The following is an 18,082-nucleotide window of genomic DNA, read 5'->3' on the forward strand; positions in this document are numbered from 1 at the left end:
AAGAAAAAAGCCCTAAGTGCTCTTGCAGAAGATGGAGCCTCAGTTTTCACATGGTGGATCATAACACCCATGCCCCCAGTTCCAAGGAGTCAGCACCCTCTGCTGACTTCTGCTGGTACCAGACACACACACAGCACACAGATATACACGCAGACAAAATGTACGATGAAGGTTAATCTTACACATTCTTTAATGCTTTATTATAGTTTCATTTATTTATTGTATATGTGCATGTGTGTGTATGCATGCACACATACATGCCAAGGCACACATGTGGAGGTCAGAGGACAATTTGCAGGATCTGGTTCTCTTCTTCCACCATGTCACCACGTGGAACTCGGGTTGTCAGGCTTGGGACAGCAACCATCTTTATCCACTGAGCCATCTCCCTGCGACCACCACCCCCCCACCTTTTTTTTTTTTTGAAATAGAGTTTTTTTTTTTCTTTTCTTTTTTTCGGAGCTGGGGACCGAACCCAGGCTTTGTGCTTGCTAGGCAAGCGCTCTACCACTGAGCTAAATCCCCAACCCCTGTTTTTTTTTTTTTTTTTAATGTATCCCAGCCTGGCCTGGAGCTCATAACCCTAGTGCCACAGCCTTCTTAATGCATCTCAGAAATGTGGTCACTAGGCGTTTTATTCTCAGTGCTGGTGATAGGATCTCGCACAAGCCTGGCACGTGCTGTACCTCTATCGAATGGCTCATGTTTCGTTCCCATTGGACAGTAGGGTTCCGTCCGGAACGTCTCGGTAGAATAACTTAGACAAAGAATTTAGTTTTTTTTTCCCTTTCAAAGTATTTGTAACCTATTGCCCAGTAGCAAGGAGCCCTCTGATACACAGTAGAGGGGAGGGTCACCGTATCCCCCAGGAGGACACTCTCCTCTGAGGGTCCTCCCCTGAACTGAATGACCTGAGGCCCAGAGAGGGTTGAACTCGCCCTGGCCTTACAGAGGTCGGAAGAGCATCTGGAATCCTTAGCTGGATCCAGCCACTTGCTACAGTATCCGGAGGCAGGCGTAAACCTCGGTACTTTTCCTTCAGCAAGTGGGAGCCTGGGATAATAAAAGTTGGAGTGTGAGGTCCATGACTTTGAGAAGGCAGGATCCTCCATGACGGTATGCCAATAGAACGGTACCCTGAGCAGCAGCGGGACGCTGCCTGGAAGCTGTCTGGGCGTTGGAGTTCCCGAAGCACCTTGGGCTGTGTTACTTGGAGGGGCGGCTCTTGTTGAAGATGAGGAAGTCTGAGAGGTCGTGCCACACGTTGCTGTCCTCGTAGAGGTAGGTCATGGAGGACTGTAGTGAGGGCTGCAGAGTGGGCCGGTGATACTCAAAGAGCCACAGCACAAGCCCCCAAATCACCGCCGTGTGTAAGGGGAACGGGTCCCACTTGAGCGCAGGGATGTAGCCCTTCTCCACACCCAGGCGGCACAAGGCAAACAGGACACGTGATGTCAGGTACATGTTGATCTGCGGGGAGGGAAATACTCGAGGTTACAAGTCAGCATAGGCTCTGGGAACCTTCACCCACCCGCTCAACCAGAGGCACTGGATATCCACTGCACTGGCTCTGTGATCTCCAAGTTAACGGGCAAGCTGACTGGGGTGGTATGCCACAGGCACCTTAATGTTTCTATTTCTGTGTGTGTGGTGCGTGTGTCTGTGTATGTGAGTCCCCGTGTGTGTTGGGTGCTTGTGACATAGACACGTGCCCACGTGTGTAGAGACCAGAGACAGACACTGGTGTCTTCTTCACTCTCCTTTCTAGCATAATTCTTTGTTTTGTTTTGGGCTTTTGCTTGGAGACAGGGTCTCCCTATTACATAGCTCTCCTGGAACTTGTCTGAAGAGCAGGCTGGCCTGGAACTCAGAGATCTCGGTCTGCCTCTGCCTCCTGAGTGCAGAGACCAAAGGCGTGTGCCACCATGCCTGCTCTAGTTTAATTTCTTTTTCTTTCTTTTTTTCTGTGACAAATTGACAAATTTTTCAAAAAGCCAACAATGTCCTAATAAATCTTTCCATTTATAACCAGGTGGAGTGGCACCTCTAAGCCTTTAATCCCCTCTGTGAGTCTGACGCAGCCTGGTAACAGAGTGAGCGCTGAGACAGCAAGGCCTGTGTAGATGAACCTTGCTTCAGCCCCTGACCCCCAAAGAATACAAAATGTTTCCTCTTTTTAAAGATGTAAAAGCATCTTTATCTCTGAGCTATAGATCCATCCTGTCCTCTACCCCATTTGTGAGACAAGATTTTTTCTCAGTGAACCTGGAATGCACTGAGCGGCCAGGCTGGCTGACCAGGGGGTTCAGGGGTTCACCTCTTTCTATCTCCCCAAAATTGGAATCATGAACAGATGCTTCTGTGCCTGCCTTGTAAAAAAGTAATAATAGTAATATTGTATGTACTTATTTGTGTATATGTATAGTGTATATGTGTGTTCTCTGTGTGTGGTGTATATATATGTATCTAGAGTATGTGTGTGTGTGTGTGTGTGTGTGTGTGTGTGTGTGTAAGCCAGAGGACACTATCCACCTCCCCAGAGCTGAGATTACAAGTAAGTACCTTAGTGCCTAGCTTCTTCAAGGATAACTTGAAGCTGATACTCTCTCCTCCTATTATACGGTTCCAGGAATGGAACTCCGGTCATCAGCTTTGGCAGCAAGCACCTTAGCCTGCTGAACCATCTTGTCAGCCTTTGTGGTTGACAAATAATAATAATGATAATAATAATAATAATAATGATAATGATAATAGTTGTTGTTGTTATTGTTTTTGTCTTCTTATTTTTCTAGACAGGGTATCTCACTACAGCCCTGGCTGTCCTGGAACTCATCCTGTAGACCAGGCTGGCCTTGAACTCACAAAGATCTTCCTGCCTTTGCCTCTCAAGAATGGGGATTAAAGAAGTGCACCACTATACCTGACTCCCTTATTAGAAGTTTTTATTAGAAGTTTTTAAAATGAATTATATGCAGTTCAAAATTAAAAAAAAAAAAAAGAACCCCAAGAAGGAAAAACAACATTTTGGATCTCCCTGAGATTCCATTTTTTTTTTCTTTGTGAAGCCAGCTGAGTGAGTGTATGGAGTAAATTCCAGGCCAACAGGCTACATGCCAAGACCTTATCTCAGAAAGAAAAGTTAGAGATGAGAGACGTTCACGACGTATATCTGCAAAGCAGCCCATGCAGACTACCTGGAAACGGTCCTCAGGGCTCAGAAGTAAAACATGAAATATTCCCACTGGAGAATAAGGAAAGGCGCTTCCTCAAAGAGCTCATGCTGGTGGTGAATAAATGATAATGAGGAAATGCCAGCAGGGAAGGCGGAGTCACTGTCACAACGGCTAAGACAGGGCCAGTGGGATGGTTTGAGGGCGCTTGCAGCAAAAGCCTGACAAGCTGGTTAGATCCCAGAGTCAACAGTGGAAGGCAAGAACCAACTTCCAACAGTTGTCCTCTGACCTCCACACATGCACCATGGCAGGTGCCTGCCTGTACTTACCACATCATGCACGCGCGCGCACACACACACACACACACACACACACACACACACACACACACAAATAAAAATTTTAAGACATGGATAAAATAAACCACGCAACAAACCAAATGTTAGCTAGGATGTGGAGAAAGTAGACAAGCCATCCCCGTCTCCCTGGAGAGAGTGTAAAAATGACAGTTACTCTGGAAAACAGCTCGGCAGAGGGTTGTTCGGTTTTTCCTTTTTCTTTCTTGGCAGGTTGTTTTAAAACCAAGCATGCATATACCACACAGCCCACAATTACACTCTTGGGCTTTCATCCCAGAAAAACTAGAACTTATGGTCATAGAAGAATCTATACTCGAGAGTTCTTCTCAGCTCTCCTTGCAATATTCCAAAGTTAGAGACCGCCCAGATATCCCTCCACGACGACGACAACAACAACCACCACCACTACCTACACTGCTTAGGAATAAAAAGGAATGAATTAAGCCAGGCAGGCCATCAACTGCTATAAGTCCAGAGCCCTGGAGGCTCAGGGAAAACTGCCAAGACTCAAGACCAACGTGGGCTACAGAACAAGACACTGTAAGGAAAATGAAATAGCTGGCTGTGCCTATAATCCAAATGCTGGAGAAGTAAAGGCAGCAGGGGTTCAAGGCTAACCTCAGCCTTATGCTGAGTTTGAGGATAGCTCGGGTAACATGTGACCTTGTCTCAAAAAGTAAAATGGGCTACAGAGATGGCTCAGCAGTTAAGCACTGCTGCTCTTAGAGGACCCAGGTTCAGTTCCCAGCACCCACATGGCAGCTCACTACTTTCTGTAACTCCTGTTCCAGGGGACCCAACATCTTCTTTTGGTTTCCCAGATGCCAGGCATGCATACAGTGCACACACACAGGCATGCATACGGTGCACACACACATGCAGGCAAACACTCCAAAACATACAAGAAAAATAATTTGTTTTAAAAGAAAGAAGGAGCCAGGTGGTGGTGGCTCATGTCTTTAGTCCCAGCACTCAGGAGGAAGAGGCAGGCTGTCCTCTGAGTTCGAGGCCAGCCTGGTCTTCTGAGTTCCAGGACAGCCAGGTCTAAAGAGAAACCCTTTTTCAAAAACCCTGAAAAAAAAAGTCTGGGGCTGGAGAGATGGCTCAGCCGTTAAGAGCACTGGCTGCTCTTCCAGGAGACCCATGTTCAATTCCCAGCAACCACATGGCGGCTCACAACCATCTGTAACTCGAGGTCCAGGGGATCCAATGCCCTCTTCTGGCCTCCGGGGATTCCCCGTGTCTTAGTCAGGGTTTTATGCTGTGAAACAGACACCATGACCAAGGCAAGTCTTATAAGGACAACATTTAACTGGGCCTGGCTCAAAGGTTCAGAGGTTCAGTCCGTTATCATCAAGGCAGGAGCATGGCAGCATCCAGGCAGACATGGTGCGAGCAGAGCTGAGAGTTCTACATCTTCATCTGAAGGCGGCTCTGAAAAGACTGGCTCCTGGGCAGTGAGGGTCTTAAATAAAGCCCATGCCCACAGTGACAGACCTACTCACTCACCAAGGCCACATCTCCTAATCGTGCCACTCCCTGGGCTGGGCACATACAAACCGTGACGCAGGCACATATATGCTGCACAGACACACATGTAGGCGAAACACCCATATAGCAAAAGGACCTCAGAAAACTTCCTTACAAAGTAAAAATGCCCCCACAGACCTTTCATTTCTAGGAATGTGCAATCTGACACACATACAAACGGCCACAGAGTACAATGGCCAAAAGCTAGTCCCCTTCCCCATCTCCATGCAGCAGGCATGGTGGAAATCAAAGCCCCATCCACATCCTGGCACAAGCGTGGACAACAGGGACTGGCTCCATCAGCAGCTTGAGTTACAGAGGGTGGGGGGTGGGGTGGGGGTAGGTGGTAGGTGAGGACTTTTTTTTGCATTTGTTTTCTGATTTTATCATAATGTCTCTGAGCACCTGTGAGCAAGCCAGGCAGAGTCTGCCCTTTTATCAGATACTGGTCATCCACACTGTCTTTTCCTGTGTGACCTGGGCACACGATTTTCTTCCTAAAGAATCAGTCTATTTCATATCAGCTACCAAGTTTGCAAAAAAAACTAGTCTGCAAAAAATAGAATAGTAACCCATGGTATTCAAGATCTTTAAAAAAAATTATATTTCATTTCTTATTCTTTTATTTTAGGGGGTACAGGACGAGTACCCCAGAGCACATGTAAAGAGATCAGAGAAAAACCTTAGGGAGGTGGTTCTCTCCACCATGTGCGTCCCAGGGAGCAAATCAGGTTGTCAGACTTAATGGCAGGCAACTTTACCTGCACCTCACAGGCTACATAGAGAGACCCCCGTCTCAAAAACAAAGAAGCAAGCCCTGGAAGTCACTTCTGTAGACCAGGCTGGCCTCCAACTCACACACATCCTCCTGCCTTTGCCTTCTGAGTGCTGGGCCTCCTCAAGGTCTTTTACTATACAAGGCATTAAACATAATCTGTGTCATGTCTAGCACTGGGAAAAATCTTGGTAGGTGATCCTGGGGTAGAGGCTTATAGATATTATCCATCTTTCCAGACAACCGGCTTTTCTCTTTTGATTTCCTATTTTCAATTTCACTGAGTTCTGCTTGTTTGTATTAAGCAGTCCAGGCCTGGCTTCAAACCAGGTTAGTCTCTCACTGTACCACCACACCCAGGTCAAAGTATCTTAAAAAAAAAAAAAATGTCTTAGGCTGGAGAGATGACTCAGCAGTTAAGAGCACTGGCTGTTCTTGCAGAGGACAGAGTTCGATTCCTAGCACCCACATAGGGCAGTGGCACACAACTCCAGCTCCAGAGATAACACCCTCTTCTGGCCTCCAAGACCACCCACCCGCGGATACATACCCCACACAGAGGCACACACACACACAAGTAAATAATTTAAAATCTGTAATCTCAGCACCTGGAACAAGGCAAGAACATCAGGAGTTCAAGCCCAGCCTTAGCTACATAGCAAGCGCCAGGCCTGCCTGAACCAGATGAAACCTGTCACCACCACCACCACCACCACCACCACCACCACCACCACCACCACCAAGATCTTTGCCCCAAAGAGCAGCAGACACACTGATGTGGGGAACCCTTGGATTCCAACTGTGGGGAAAATTGCCCTGGGAGGTGCTGACACCTGCCTTTAATCTCAGAAGTCAGGAGGCAAAGACAAGCAGATCCATGTGATTTCAAGGCCAGTCTGGTCTACAGAGTGATGTGTACAAGGCTATACAGTGAAACCCTGCCCCCCAAAACACCCCCCGCCCACAACAATGGGAAAATTCAGGGAGAAATGACACAGACACAAAGTCACCCGGGGACTGGCGATTCTTAGACCTCAGTCACAGACGGCAGCCAAGAGTTCACCTTCAACTGAAGGCCGCCCCACTGACCCCATCCCATCTCGGGAAAGCCTTTACCTGGCTATTAATGTTATTGTTCTCTCCAAACAGCAGGAGCCCCCCGATGAAGGCAGCCAGGAAAGAGTGCATCTGGTGGGTCCCACCTTGCACATGGGACTGTAGGGCCTGGAGACTCTTATAGGTGAAGACGAAGCAGGCCAGGTTCCGAGAGTGGGTGTACGTGGCTTTCAGAATGGCCTGCAGCTTCTCTTGGAGACTGCACAAACAGAAAGCCCTCCCGTGAGTGCAGGCCCAGTGGGCTCAGGTAGGTTTCCCCAGGGTGCACACAGATCTGAATCATGTCCTCCGTGGGTAGCTCTCTCACCAGACTGGAGCCACTCCCCAACCCCTTTTGTTAACGAGTGCCCATCCCCTTCCTCACCGGTCCTTCTTGTCACCATTTAGTGTTAATAAGCTGGTTTATGAAGTCCCCTTGTCCTTGGTGTAAGCCCCTGCTCTGGCAGGGTCCAGATTTTGTTTTTCTTAAGGGCACAGAACGGGGTCCGGCACACAGTAGGTGTTCAACAAAAGGAAGAGATGAGTGAACACATGAGTGCCTACTGTGAGCTAGATCTGCAGACTGAATTCTGAGAAAGGACAGATCTGCTTTCTGCCTTTGTGGGGTCTATGAAGGGGAAACGAGACAAGAATTAGACACTGACGTTGGCAGCAGGTTGTCCTGGGGTCTGAAGGACAGGAAGGACTCGGTAAGGAGAGCAGGCTGCTTGCTGGGCAGAAGACTTGTTGTACACAAAGGCCCCAAGGACAAACACAGAGGAAGGGAGTGAAGCAATGGGGAAAGACCAGTGTAGGCTATGAACAGGGGCTGTGTGTGGGCAAGGGGGACTGAAGTCAGCCAACTGCAACTGCTGCTCCTTTTGAGATAAAGAACTAATTCAATCCATCTTCTTTCTAAAGGGGGGAGCGGGGTATGGTGAAAGGTGGTGTCTTGCTCCCACGTGAGTACCTACAGAGACCAGAAGAGGGCACCAGTCTCCCTGGACCTGGAGTTATAGGGAGGTGTGAGCTGCTGGTGTGTGGGGTGCCAGGAACCAAATTCCAGTCCTCTGTAAAATTAACAGACATTCACAATGGCAGAGCCATCTTTACAGTGCCACTAGGGGCAGCAAAGACAACCCAGGGAGAGAGCAGAGACTACAGTTCTAGACAGGGGCGTAGTGAATGAGAACATGGGCCCCATGAGTACTTTTGTTTGTTTATCGGTTAGCTGGTTAATTTTTTTTTTTTTGAGATAGCTGTCCAAAAACTCACTACACAGACCAGACTGTTTGGAACTCAGAGACCCACCTGCCTCTGCCTCCCAAGTGCTGGGATTAAAGGAGTATGCCACCATGTCCAGCTATGAATACCATTTCTAAAGCAAGACAGTTGGATTACAGTTGGGCATAGTGACACATTCCTGGGTAAAACAGAAAGATTGAGAGTTGTGGGCCAGCCTGAGCTATGAAACAAGACCCTGTCTCAAAAACTAAGTGAAAGAGTAAGGCCAGACACTGTGACGCTTGCCTTTAATTCCAGCAATTGAGAGGGCAAAGGTCTGTGGACCTCTGTGTGAGGCCATCCTGGTCTGTACAGTGAGACTCTGCCTCAAACAAAACAAACAAACAAACCCTGAAAACGTAAGTAGCAGGCAGTGATTTTCCCTTGAAAATGTCTCCGGGGGCTGGGGATTTAGCTCAGTGGTAGAGCGCTTGCCTAGGAAGCGCAAGGCCCTGGGTTCGGTCCCCAGCTCCGAAAAAAAGAACCAAAAAAAAAAAAAAAAAAGAAAATGTCTCCGAGTCTGACTGCTGTCTTCCCACCCGCCACCACAGATACGCCATGGCTTCTGCTTTTGTGTGGCTCTCTCTCCAAGCTGTTCTCAACCAGGCAGCAAATGTCCCCATGGTGTTCCACATACAGAAGCCACCAACCTGTTCTCCTAGCTGTCTGGAAGGCTGAAGTGGGACGGGGGCCTTCAAGTGGGAGGGCAGGCAGATAACAGGGCAGGACACTTTGTCTCAAGGAGCAAAAAGTTAACAGAACGTGCGATGCTTCCCACAGCGGGTTGGCAAGATGACTCAGAGGTTAAGAGCTAATACTGCTCTCACAGAGGGCCCAAGTTCAGTTCCCAGCACCCACGTCAGGGTTTAGCTCCAAAGATTCAACACCTTCTTTTGGCCTCCAAGGGCACCTGCACTCACAGGCACATGTTCAGAGATATATAATTAAAAATAAAATAAATTAAAAAAAAATAAAACCCAACCCTGCAGGAAATTGGCATACCCTGCTAGTTTTCTGTTCTCACTTAAAAGGTCCTCTCTCAGTCTCTCAGGTCTAGAGCTGGACAGGACTAGCTCAGTCCTCTGGCGGCTGACTCCTCAGCCTCACCAGGCATGCCTCGCCTCCTGCTCTGCTTCCTCCTGCTGGAAGACGAACCCTAGAAAGGCAGAGATCCAGGGGTCCATGTCTGCTTTGCTCACAGCTATCTCCGTAGCAGCCCAAACGGTGTCCATCTCATAATGGGACATTCACTAAGTACTTGGTGACCGAATGAATAGGTTCAGGCTTTAAAAAATGATTTGGGCCAGGCATGTGGCACACACCAGGTAGGCAGACCTCTGTGAGTTCGAGGCCAGTCTGGTTTACAGAATAAATTCCAGGACAGCCAGGGCTTGACAGAGAAACCCTGTCTTGAAAAACAAAAACCAAGCAAACAAACAAACAAACAAACAAACAAACAAACAAAGAAAACGATGTGGGGCCCCGTCTCAGAAACAAAAAGGCCAGGAGGAGCTGGGGATAAGTTTAGTAGCAGTGTGCATGGCTGCTATGTTCCTGGCTCTGGAGAGGAAGGAGAGGGGGAAAGAGAAGGGGAGGGAGGGGAAAGGAAAAGATGAGATTTGGAGGGCAAGAAGCCCCAACAAAGGTAAGTAAAATAAAAATGTCAAATTAGAAATCTTGCAACTTAGACGTAACCCGCCCTCTCAGTATGATTCTGCTTTGGGACATATTTATTTTTGATATTTGAGTGTTCTGCCTGCATCTTTGTATATCACACGTACGTATGCTTGGTGCCTGCAGAGCTCAGAAGAGGGCGTGGGGGTCCTTGGGACTGGAGTCGCAGATGATCGGGAGCCACTACGTGTGTGCTAAGAATTAAACTCAGGTCTTCTGAAAAACCAACAAGTGCTCATAACCAATGGCGCCGTCGCTCCAACCCCTGGGTAGGACTCTTGTAAGCCGCAGGTGTGTCTATAGCCACAAAAACTGGACTGCAGTGAATTTTCTGAGTGAGGCCAAGAAGGAAGGGTTACAAGAACTCAAAAGAGGGCCAGGACACTGAAGCCGGTGAGGGGGGAACAGAGTCTGATTCCCGGAGAACTAGACAGGTTTCCAGGAAGAAAATAAAGGCTCGCTACAGAGGCCAGGGCAAACCTGGAAGTGGGCACACACACAGGGAAATGTGTGGGGGTGGAAGGACCAAGCATGTGCCTGGAACAGAACCTGTGTTCCAAGGCAACCCACACAGGACGCTGCCAGAGTGCAGAAGGCCGAGAAGGTCAGATCTGACTGCTGGGTCTCTTCGGAGGATATGAGGAGCCATAGGCATTTTCAAGTCAGGGACACAGACTCAGAGTTGGCCTTTAGGAAGAATAGGGGCACAGGGAAGCTTGTCCCAGCTAGGAACTAGCCATTCTGGCCTGAGTGCTGACCCCATCTCTCCCAGTGGTATGCAGAGAGGGTAGGTACCTGCCACTCCTGAAGAGAAAGGTCATCACCAGTGCATGAGGCGCCCGGATTTTGACTCCATAGCTGTAGAAATGAAAGAAAACAGTCACTAAGCCATTGCTGTAGCAGTTTCCAGCCTCTCCCTTGGACCCCAGGGTCTCTCTCACACCCCCAATACTGATGCCCATGGGAGAGGAAATAATTTTGGCTCTCCATTTATATGTGGGTTCAAGTTCTAGTCCTTCCTGGAAGAGTGGCCTTTGGCTTATCTTTACCTTCCCCGAGCCTCAGTTTCCCCAACTAAAAAGGAATGCTAGACCTTAAAAGGATGGGTATAATTCTAATGGGAGAAAATGAAGTATGCAAAAGGTGGCCACCATTCCCACCCTCCTGGCTTTGCAGAGACATGCCCTCAGCTCCTTGTGTATTTCATACCACAGCCATGCTCATCTTGTATTAACTTTAAATTTGATTTATTATTGTTATTACTAATACCGATTTTATTACATTCATTCATTAACACAGAATCTTACTATGTAGCACTAACTAGGTTAGAACTCAACATGTACACCAAGCTAGCCTCGAGCTCAGAGAGGCCCATTGTGGTGGTGCACACCTTTGATCCCAACGGGGTCTCTCTGAGTTCCAGACCAGCCTGGTTTGTATAGTGAGTTCCAAAGACTACAAAGTGAGAACCTGTCTCAAAAACAAACCATCACCATAAAAAACAGAACAACAAAATCCCTCATAAAGGCCTGGAGAGGTGTGCACACTTTTTTTTTTTAAGATTTTTTGGGCTGGAGAGATGGCTCAGTGGTTAAGAGCCTCTTCCAGAGATCCTGAGTTCAATTCCCAGCAACCACATGGTGGCTCACAGCCATCTGTAATGGAATCTGATGCCCTCTTCTGGTGTGTCTCAAAACAGCTACAGTGTAGCAACATGAAATAAATTAAATAAATAAATAAATGCATTTTAAAAAAGATTTATTTTTATGTATGTCAGTACACTGTAGCTGTCTTCAGACACGTCAGAAGAGGGATTTGAACTCAGGACCTCTGGAAGAGCAATCAGTGCTCTTAACCACTGAGCCATCTCTCCAGCCCGGTGCACACCTTTAGTCCCAACACTTGGGAAGCAGAGGCAGACAGACTCTTGCAGGGTCAGATAGAGTTCAAGGCCAACCTGGTGTACAAAGTTAGCTCCAGAATAGCCAAGACTGTTATACAGAGAAACCCTGCCTCGAAAAACAAAAAACCTCATAGAGACCTGCCTGCTTATACCTTCTGAGTGCTGGAATCAAAGGTGTATGTCACCATACCAAGAATTTAATTTTAGTTGTTTATTACTATTATTTTGATAGATTTAGTTTCTTTTTTTCTTTTTTTTTTTTCGGAGCTGAGGACTGAACCCAGTGCTAGGCAAGTGCTCTACCACTGAGCTAAATCCCCAACCCATTTTGATAGATTTAAACATGATTTATTTGTGTGTATGTGTGCGGACATGTATGCTAGCTGGTTTTATATTAACTTGACACAAGTGACAGTAATTTCAGAGAGGGAACCTCAATGAGAAAATGTTTCCTTAAGATCAAGCTGTAGGCAGGAAGCCTGTGGGGCATTTTCTTAATTAGTGAGTGATGGGGAGGGCCCAGGCCACAGGTGAGGCCAACCGTGGGCGGATGCTCCTGGTTTGTATAGGAAAGCCGACTAAGCAAGCCATGGGAAATAAGGCAGTAATTCGGGCTTCTGCATTAGCTCCTGCCTCGGGTTTCTGCCTGGTTTGAGTGCCTGCCTTGGCTTCCTTCAGTGGACTGTGACTTAGGACATGTAAGCTGAACAAACCCTTTCCAAGTAGCTTGTGGTCATGGTATCTCATCACAGCACTGGTAACCCTAAGATACACCTTCACCCTCATTTCTACAGCTGAGTCTAGCTTTATGAGTCCTAAAACCCCTTGAAGGCCTGGGACAACGATTGTGAGCCACTTACTGTTGTTACCTGAATATACAGGAATATTCACTGTGGGCTTCAACGAAGAGGAGCCCCAGCGCTTGGGAGACAGAGGCAGGTGATCTCTAAGTTCAAGGCCAGCCTGGTCTACAGAGTAAGTTTAAGGACAGCCAGGGCTACACAGGAAACCCTGTCTCAAAAAAAAGTCAGGGGGTCAGGGGGAGGGAGGGACTCCACTGACACACGGCCTTAACCTGGTACTTAATGAAACTGCAAATGGCTGGGATCAGGCACAGGGTGGACGGCTCAGAAAGTAAAGTGCTGGCACAGTGACCATGAGGACACAATAGCTGTGAACCTCGACAGCAGCCCCAGACCAAGGGATGGAGATGAGCAGGCAGAGCCTTGGAACTCACTGCTCAGCCAACCCGGCCAACCCGGCCAACCCACCCATCGCACAGGCTCCAGCCTCAGTGACAGCCACAGCCACAAAAACAATGCAGACCGAAATGGAGGAAGAGAACTAATGTCAATCTCTGGCCTCCATACTCTCTCAGCCACATACCCACATGCACATGAGAGAGGTGGGGGTGGTGAGAATGGTTTCCTCTGTTTTCATTTTACATGTGAGGAAATAAGGCCAGAAGAGACTTGATAGGAAACCAAGCTGAGTGCGGTGGTGGATGCCTTCAGGCCTTTAATCCCAGCATTTAAGAGGAAGCGGCAGGCAGATCTTTGTGAGTTCAAAGCCAGTCTGGTCTACATGGAGTTCCAGGTGAGCCAGGGTTACATAAAGAGACTCTGTCTCGGGGTTGGGGATTTAGCTCAGAGGTAGAGCGCTTGCCTAGTAAGCGCAAGGCCCTGGGTTCGGTTCTCAGCTCCGAAAAAAAAGAAAAAAAAAGAGAGAGACTGTCTTAAAAAAACCAAACCAAACCAAAACAAAACAAAACAAACAAACAAAAAAAAACCACACTAGTTTGGGACTGAAGAATTATCAGGCAAATAAAGGAATTATCTTCCCCTCTGCCTGGCAACCACTGAGATGGTTCAGTGATTAAGAACAAGTGTTTGGGGGGGGGGGGGCTGGAGAGATGGCTCAGCAGTTAAGAGCAATGGCTGCTCTAACAGAGGTCCTGAGTTCAAATCCCAGTAACCACATGGTGGCTCACAACCATCTGTAATGGGATCCGATGCCCTCTTCTTGTGTATCTGAAGACAGCAACAGTGCATTCAATATATAAAAATAAATAAGGGGTTGGGGATTTAGCTCAGTGGTAGAGCGCTTGCCTAGCAAACGCAAGGCCCTGGGTTCGGTCCCCAGCTCTGAAAAAAAAGAAAAAAAAAAAATAAATCTTAAAACAAACAAAAGCAAAACTTAAAGTGTTGCCCTCACAGAGGACTCCAGTTCAGTTCTCAGCCCACACGGTAGCTCACAACCATCTGTATGTCCAGTTGTGCGGGATCTCACACCCCCTTCTGGCTTCCACACGTATGAAGCACATACACTGCACATAAGCACACACGTGGGCAAAGCATTCATACACACGAAAAATGTATCTTAAAAAGAAGTCAACGTTTTTAAAAAGAGAAAACGGAGGTCAGAAGAGATGAAGATTCATTCAACGTTCAGACTAAAAGCCTGAAATCAGATCTGAGCACACAGAAAGATTCACTGAGAAGGATACGGGGAGAGCAGGAAGGAGGAGGAGGTATAAAGCCCTCACTGGGAAATGCCTGCTGGCTCTGGGACTGGCTCTGGGGCTGTCTTTGGGATTTACAAGAGCAACTGTAGCAAAGATTGCAAGGTGAGGAAGGTACTCTATAAATTAACATTTAAAAAGAAAAACATCGAGGGTGGGGGTTAGACGTGTTTGTGAGTGCATACAACACTCTGGATGAAGAGCTAAGAGACGACGAACTCACGGGACTGGGGATTTAGCTCAGTGGTAGAGCGCTTGCCTAGCAAGCACAAGGCCCTGGGTTCGGTCCCCAGCTCCGAAAAAAAAAAAAGATTTCCTCTGAGACGCACTCACACAGGGACTGTCTCCACAGAGAGGGACTGCTGACAGAGGACAATCGCCTAACTTTACAGTTGAGTGCCCTTGACTTTTGTGAATGAGTTACCTAACTTTTCCAAGACGAAATTAGAGGAAAAGTTTAAAGTTAACAACTTTAAATGGTGATTTTCTTGCAGAAGCCAGCAGGACTCTCTTTTATCTCCTCTGCCTGGCAGTGACCAGGAAGTTCCCACCTCAGTCTCTGTGGCCTTTCTCCCAGCACCTTCAAAGCCTTATCTCCTTCTCCTACACAGAGGCCTTCAGCCTCCTCCAGAGTCAGGGCCTTCCTTTTATGCCAGAGACAGCCTGTCCTCAAGTCCCTACATCTGACAAGCCCCTTCTCAGACTCCTCAAATTCAGATGAGATGTGTTACCTCATGCCTCCAATATCAGAAATCGGATGGCTGAGACAGGAGGACCTTGGCTTTGAGCTCTACCTAAGCTACACAGTGATTATTTTGGGGTTTTTGTTTGTTTGTTTGTTTTGTTTGGTTGGTTGGTTTGGGTTTTTGTTTTTAATTAAAGTAGAGGCTAGAATGGTGTCTTGGTCAGTCAGGTGTTTGCCTTATAAGTGTGAGGACCTAAATTTGGAAACTCTGGGACGTACGTTAAAAGGCAAGGCATGGCATAATGGTAGGCACCTGCGTGCAAGGAAATACGATTCCAAAGAAATGAGATAAGGGGTGGAGATTCTTGGAGGTTGATGGCCAAAAGCTAACCATCTGGTGATGTTCCAGGCCAGTGAGACCCTTTCTCAAGCCAAGTGTGCAAGCTGGTCCTTGTACCTCCACGTGTGCAAGCATACTGGGCATGAGGGCAACTCACACTTGTGGACTAGTTAGGGGTGAGTTAAGTGTTCACAAAGTTCAAACATCTCAGTCATCCAGGTTGACCTCTTTAAACTGGCCACACCTCTTCACAAATACAGCACCTTTCCCCCTGCCTCCAGGCCTTTGTTGAAGGCATTTCCACAGCTAGAATGCCCTTTTCTTTCTGGAAAATTCTATTTTGGCTTCCGGAATATCACCACTACTTATCCTGAAAAGCATTGTTCAGTACTGCTTTGCACTGGCGTGGTATTTGTTTCTTGGGGTTTTGTTTTGTTTTGTTTTGTTTTTGGTTTGGTTATAGAGTCTAGGTCTTCAGCCAAGGCTACCCTCAAATTCTCAATCCACTTGATTCTAAAGTGTTATGATGACAAGTGTGTGTCGCCATGCTCAGCCCTGTCACAGGGCTTATGACCCTTGTAGAGAGGCAGAGCATCAGTACCTCTACCAAGTATTGAGATCCCTGCCTTGGGGACTCAGGTCTGGCTGAGTTTATAGTTTTAATTTTACAGAGGAAACCAAGACCAGAGGAGATGAAAAATCGCTCAGTTTTTACAATGAAAGCACTAGGAGTGGAGCCCAAGCACCCGACCCTGGAAAGTGTCTGTGCTCTAGAAAAGGTCCACTGAGGAGGGCACAGAGAGAGGTGGCGTAGGGGCAGCTGTACAAAGATCATTTTGGGCAGTGCTCGATGGTACAGGGCCAGCTCCTGCTTTGTACAGTACATACCTGGCAAAGGGGCTACTGACGTTACCATCTTGGTCAAACAGTGTCTGGTATGATTTGGCCAGATTCAGTAGGACGCATTTGCTCCCCGACTCTGTATCCATTTTGAGTTTGAATCCTGACTATAACGCTGACAGGATGTGACCAGGAGCGATCGACAGACCTCCCGTAACCTCGGCCCACCCATCAGTGAGGCAGAGACAAGAGTGGTTCCTAGTTTTCAAACATCCATAAAGGAACTGTGAATGCCTATAACAGAGGGAGCACCAGGACACGCAGAGGAGTCTAGACAAAGATGCTCCAACCTTGGGAAGCACTTTTTGTTGCCGTTGTTAGGCAGGGTCTCACACTGTGGCCCAAGATGACCCAGAATTCTTTATTTTGAGCAAATATGCTCGTTCCAGCCTCCTGAGGGTTGGGATGACTGGCACGTACACCACTCAAGACTTTCTAGTGAGAGTCATGGGCCGGGGAAAAAGATTATTCAGTGTCTGATGGCGACACAAACTATAGAGAAAGAGAGTAAAGAACAGGAAGCAATGGTCTTCAAACAGTATAGAAATATTCCGGGGACCCATTTTCCAGAAAGTGAGACCCAGAAAGCCTAAATGATTTGTTCAAGATGAAGAACATGGTAGCTGACCCCAGGTTTTAATCCTGGCAGTGGACACACTCACCTCCATGCCACACCCTGCTACCAGGATGCCAACTTTAGGGGACAGAGACGCTGGTTTCTTCTCTGAGTCACTGCTCGCACTGTGACAGTAACCTCTCAGTAACTGTTAAGGCATGAGGTTTAAAGAAGCTGGAACTCCCCTCCGGGCAGTGGTCAAGCAAAACTACCCTATGGTCTCCCTCTCCTAACTCTGAGGGAGTGAGATTGATTTACCCAGCAAATATTAGCTACTTTTCCTTACATACATTCACCGGCACTTCTCACGAGTCCCCAGTGGAAATGAAGAATGAGGTGAAGTCCCATATAGATGTGACGCTGTTGGCACCTATAAGGTCAACAGGTGACCACCTGCTTGTTAAAGGACAGAGTCCAGTTTTTTTTGTGTGTGCAGACAGAACTACAGAAGCCAAGTAGGCTAAAGGGCACAAGGCAAGATGAGATGAATTAGACCCCGTGAGGGGATACGGGTGCTGGCACAGGAGGCAACTAAGCCAAGAATGCCAGGTTGGAAAGGACAGAGGACCAAGAAGCAGGACAGAGGAAGCCCCAGCTCAGGGTAAGGTACCGGAACCCAGAAACCGACGCCTGCTGCACCAACGGGGCACCGAAATCTACAGACACCTAAGGCTTCCTAGAGAGTGCACAGCACAGTGGCTTCGAGCCTCGAACTCGCAAGCCCAGGTAGGCCCGTCCCTCAGCCCTAACCGAAGTCCAGGGCCCTACTCACACAGCCCCGTTCCGGAAGCCCTTTATCACGGCCAGCGCAGCGTGGTAACGGCGCTGGCGCAGCAGCTTGTTGACAGCCTGGAGAAGAGCCCGTAGCTGCGGCGGGGCAGCCATAGCACCGGAGCACTGGGTCGAAGGACCTAGCTGGCCAAGCACTGACAGCCCTGCGCTCTAGGTGCACAGCTCACTGCATTGGAGAGCACCGCCCCGTCGTTGTATCTATTGGCTGATCCTGCTGTCAATCATACAAGAGATCCAATTACAGAGCGCATTTGTCTGCAAGGGGCTGAGACGCGCTTACACTTCGGAATATCTGTCTGATTGGAAGAGAATGGAGAGTTGGTAGCCAATCACCAGGACTCGGAAGGTCTCACGCAGGATTTGACCAATAAGAAGGCAGTTTTCTTAGAGAGACGTTTGTTTCATTGTGGGCGAAGGAGGGGTTTGTTGCTCTTT

At 47.9% G+C, this 18,082-nt stretch overlaps 1 protein-coding gene across 1 annotated transcript; it reads right to left on the minus strand.

The window, feature by feature from the left end:
• Window positions 1–533: 533 nt before the first annotated feature.
• Window positions 534–17,781, minus strand: Pxmp4 (peroxisomal membrane protein 4). The gene is made up of 4 exons (NM_172223.2): window positions 17,628–17,781; window positions 10,686–10,748; window positions 6,954–7,152; window positions 534–1,470 (listed from the first exon to the last, which is right to left on the minus strand). Exons 1-4 carry the CDS (start codon window positions 17,738–17,740, stop codon window positions 1,207–1,209), a joined length of 639 nt encoding a protein of 212 aa, NP_757377.1. The 5' UTR covers window positions 17,741–17,781; the 3' UTR covers window positions 534–1,206.
• Between the last annotated feature and the right edge of the window lie 301 nt (window positions 17,782–18,082).

This window comes from Rattus norvegicus, chromosome 3 (assembly GCF_036323735.1).
Source record: "Rattus norvegicus strain BN/NHsdMcwi chromosome 3, GRCr8, whole genome shotgun sequence".
Taxonomy (NCBI): Eukaryota; Metazoa; Chordata; class Mammalia; order Rodentia; family Muridae; genus Rattus; species Rattus norvegicus.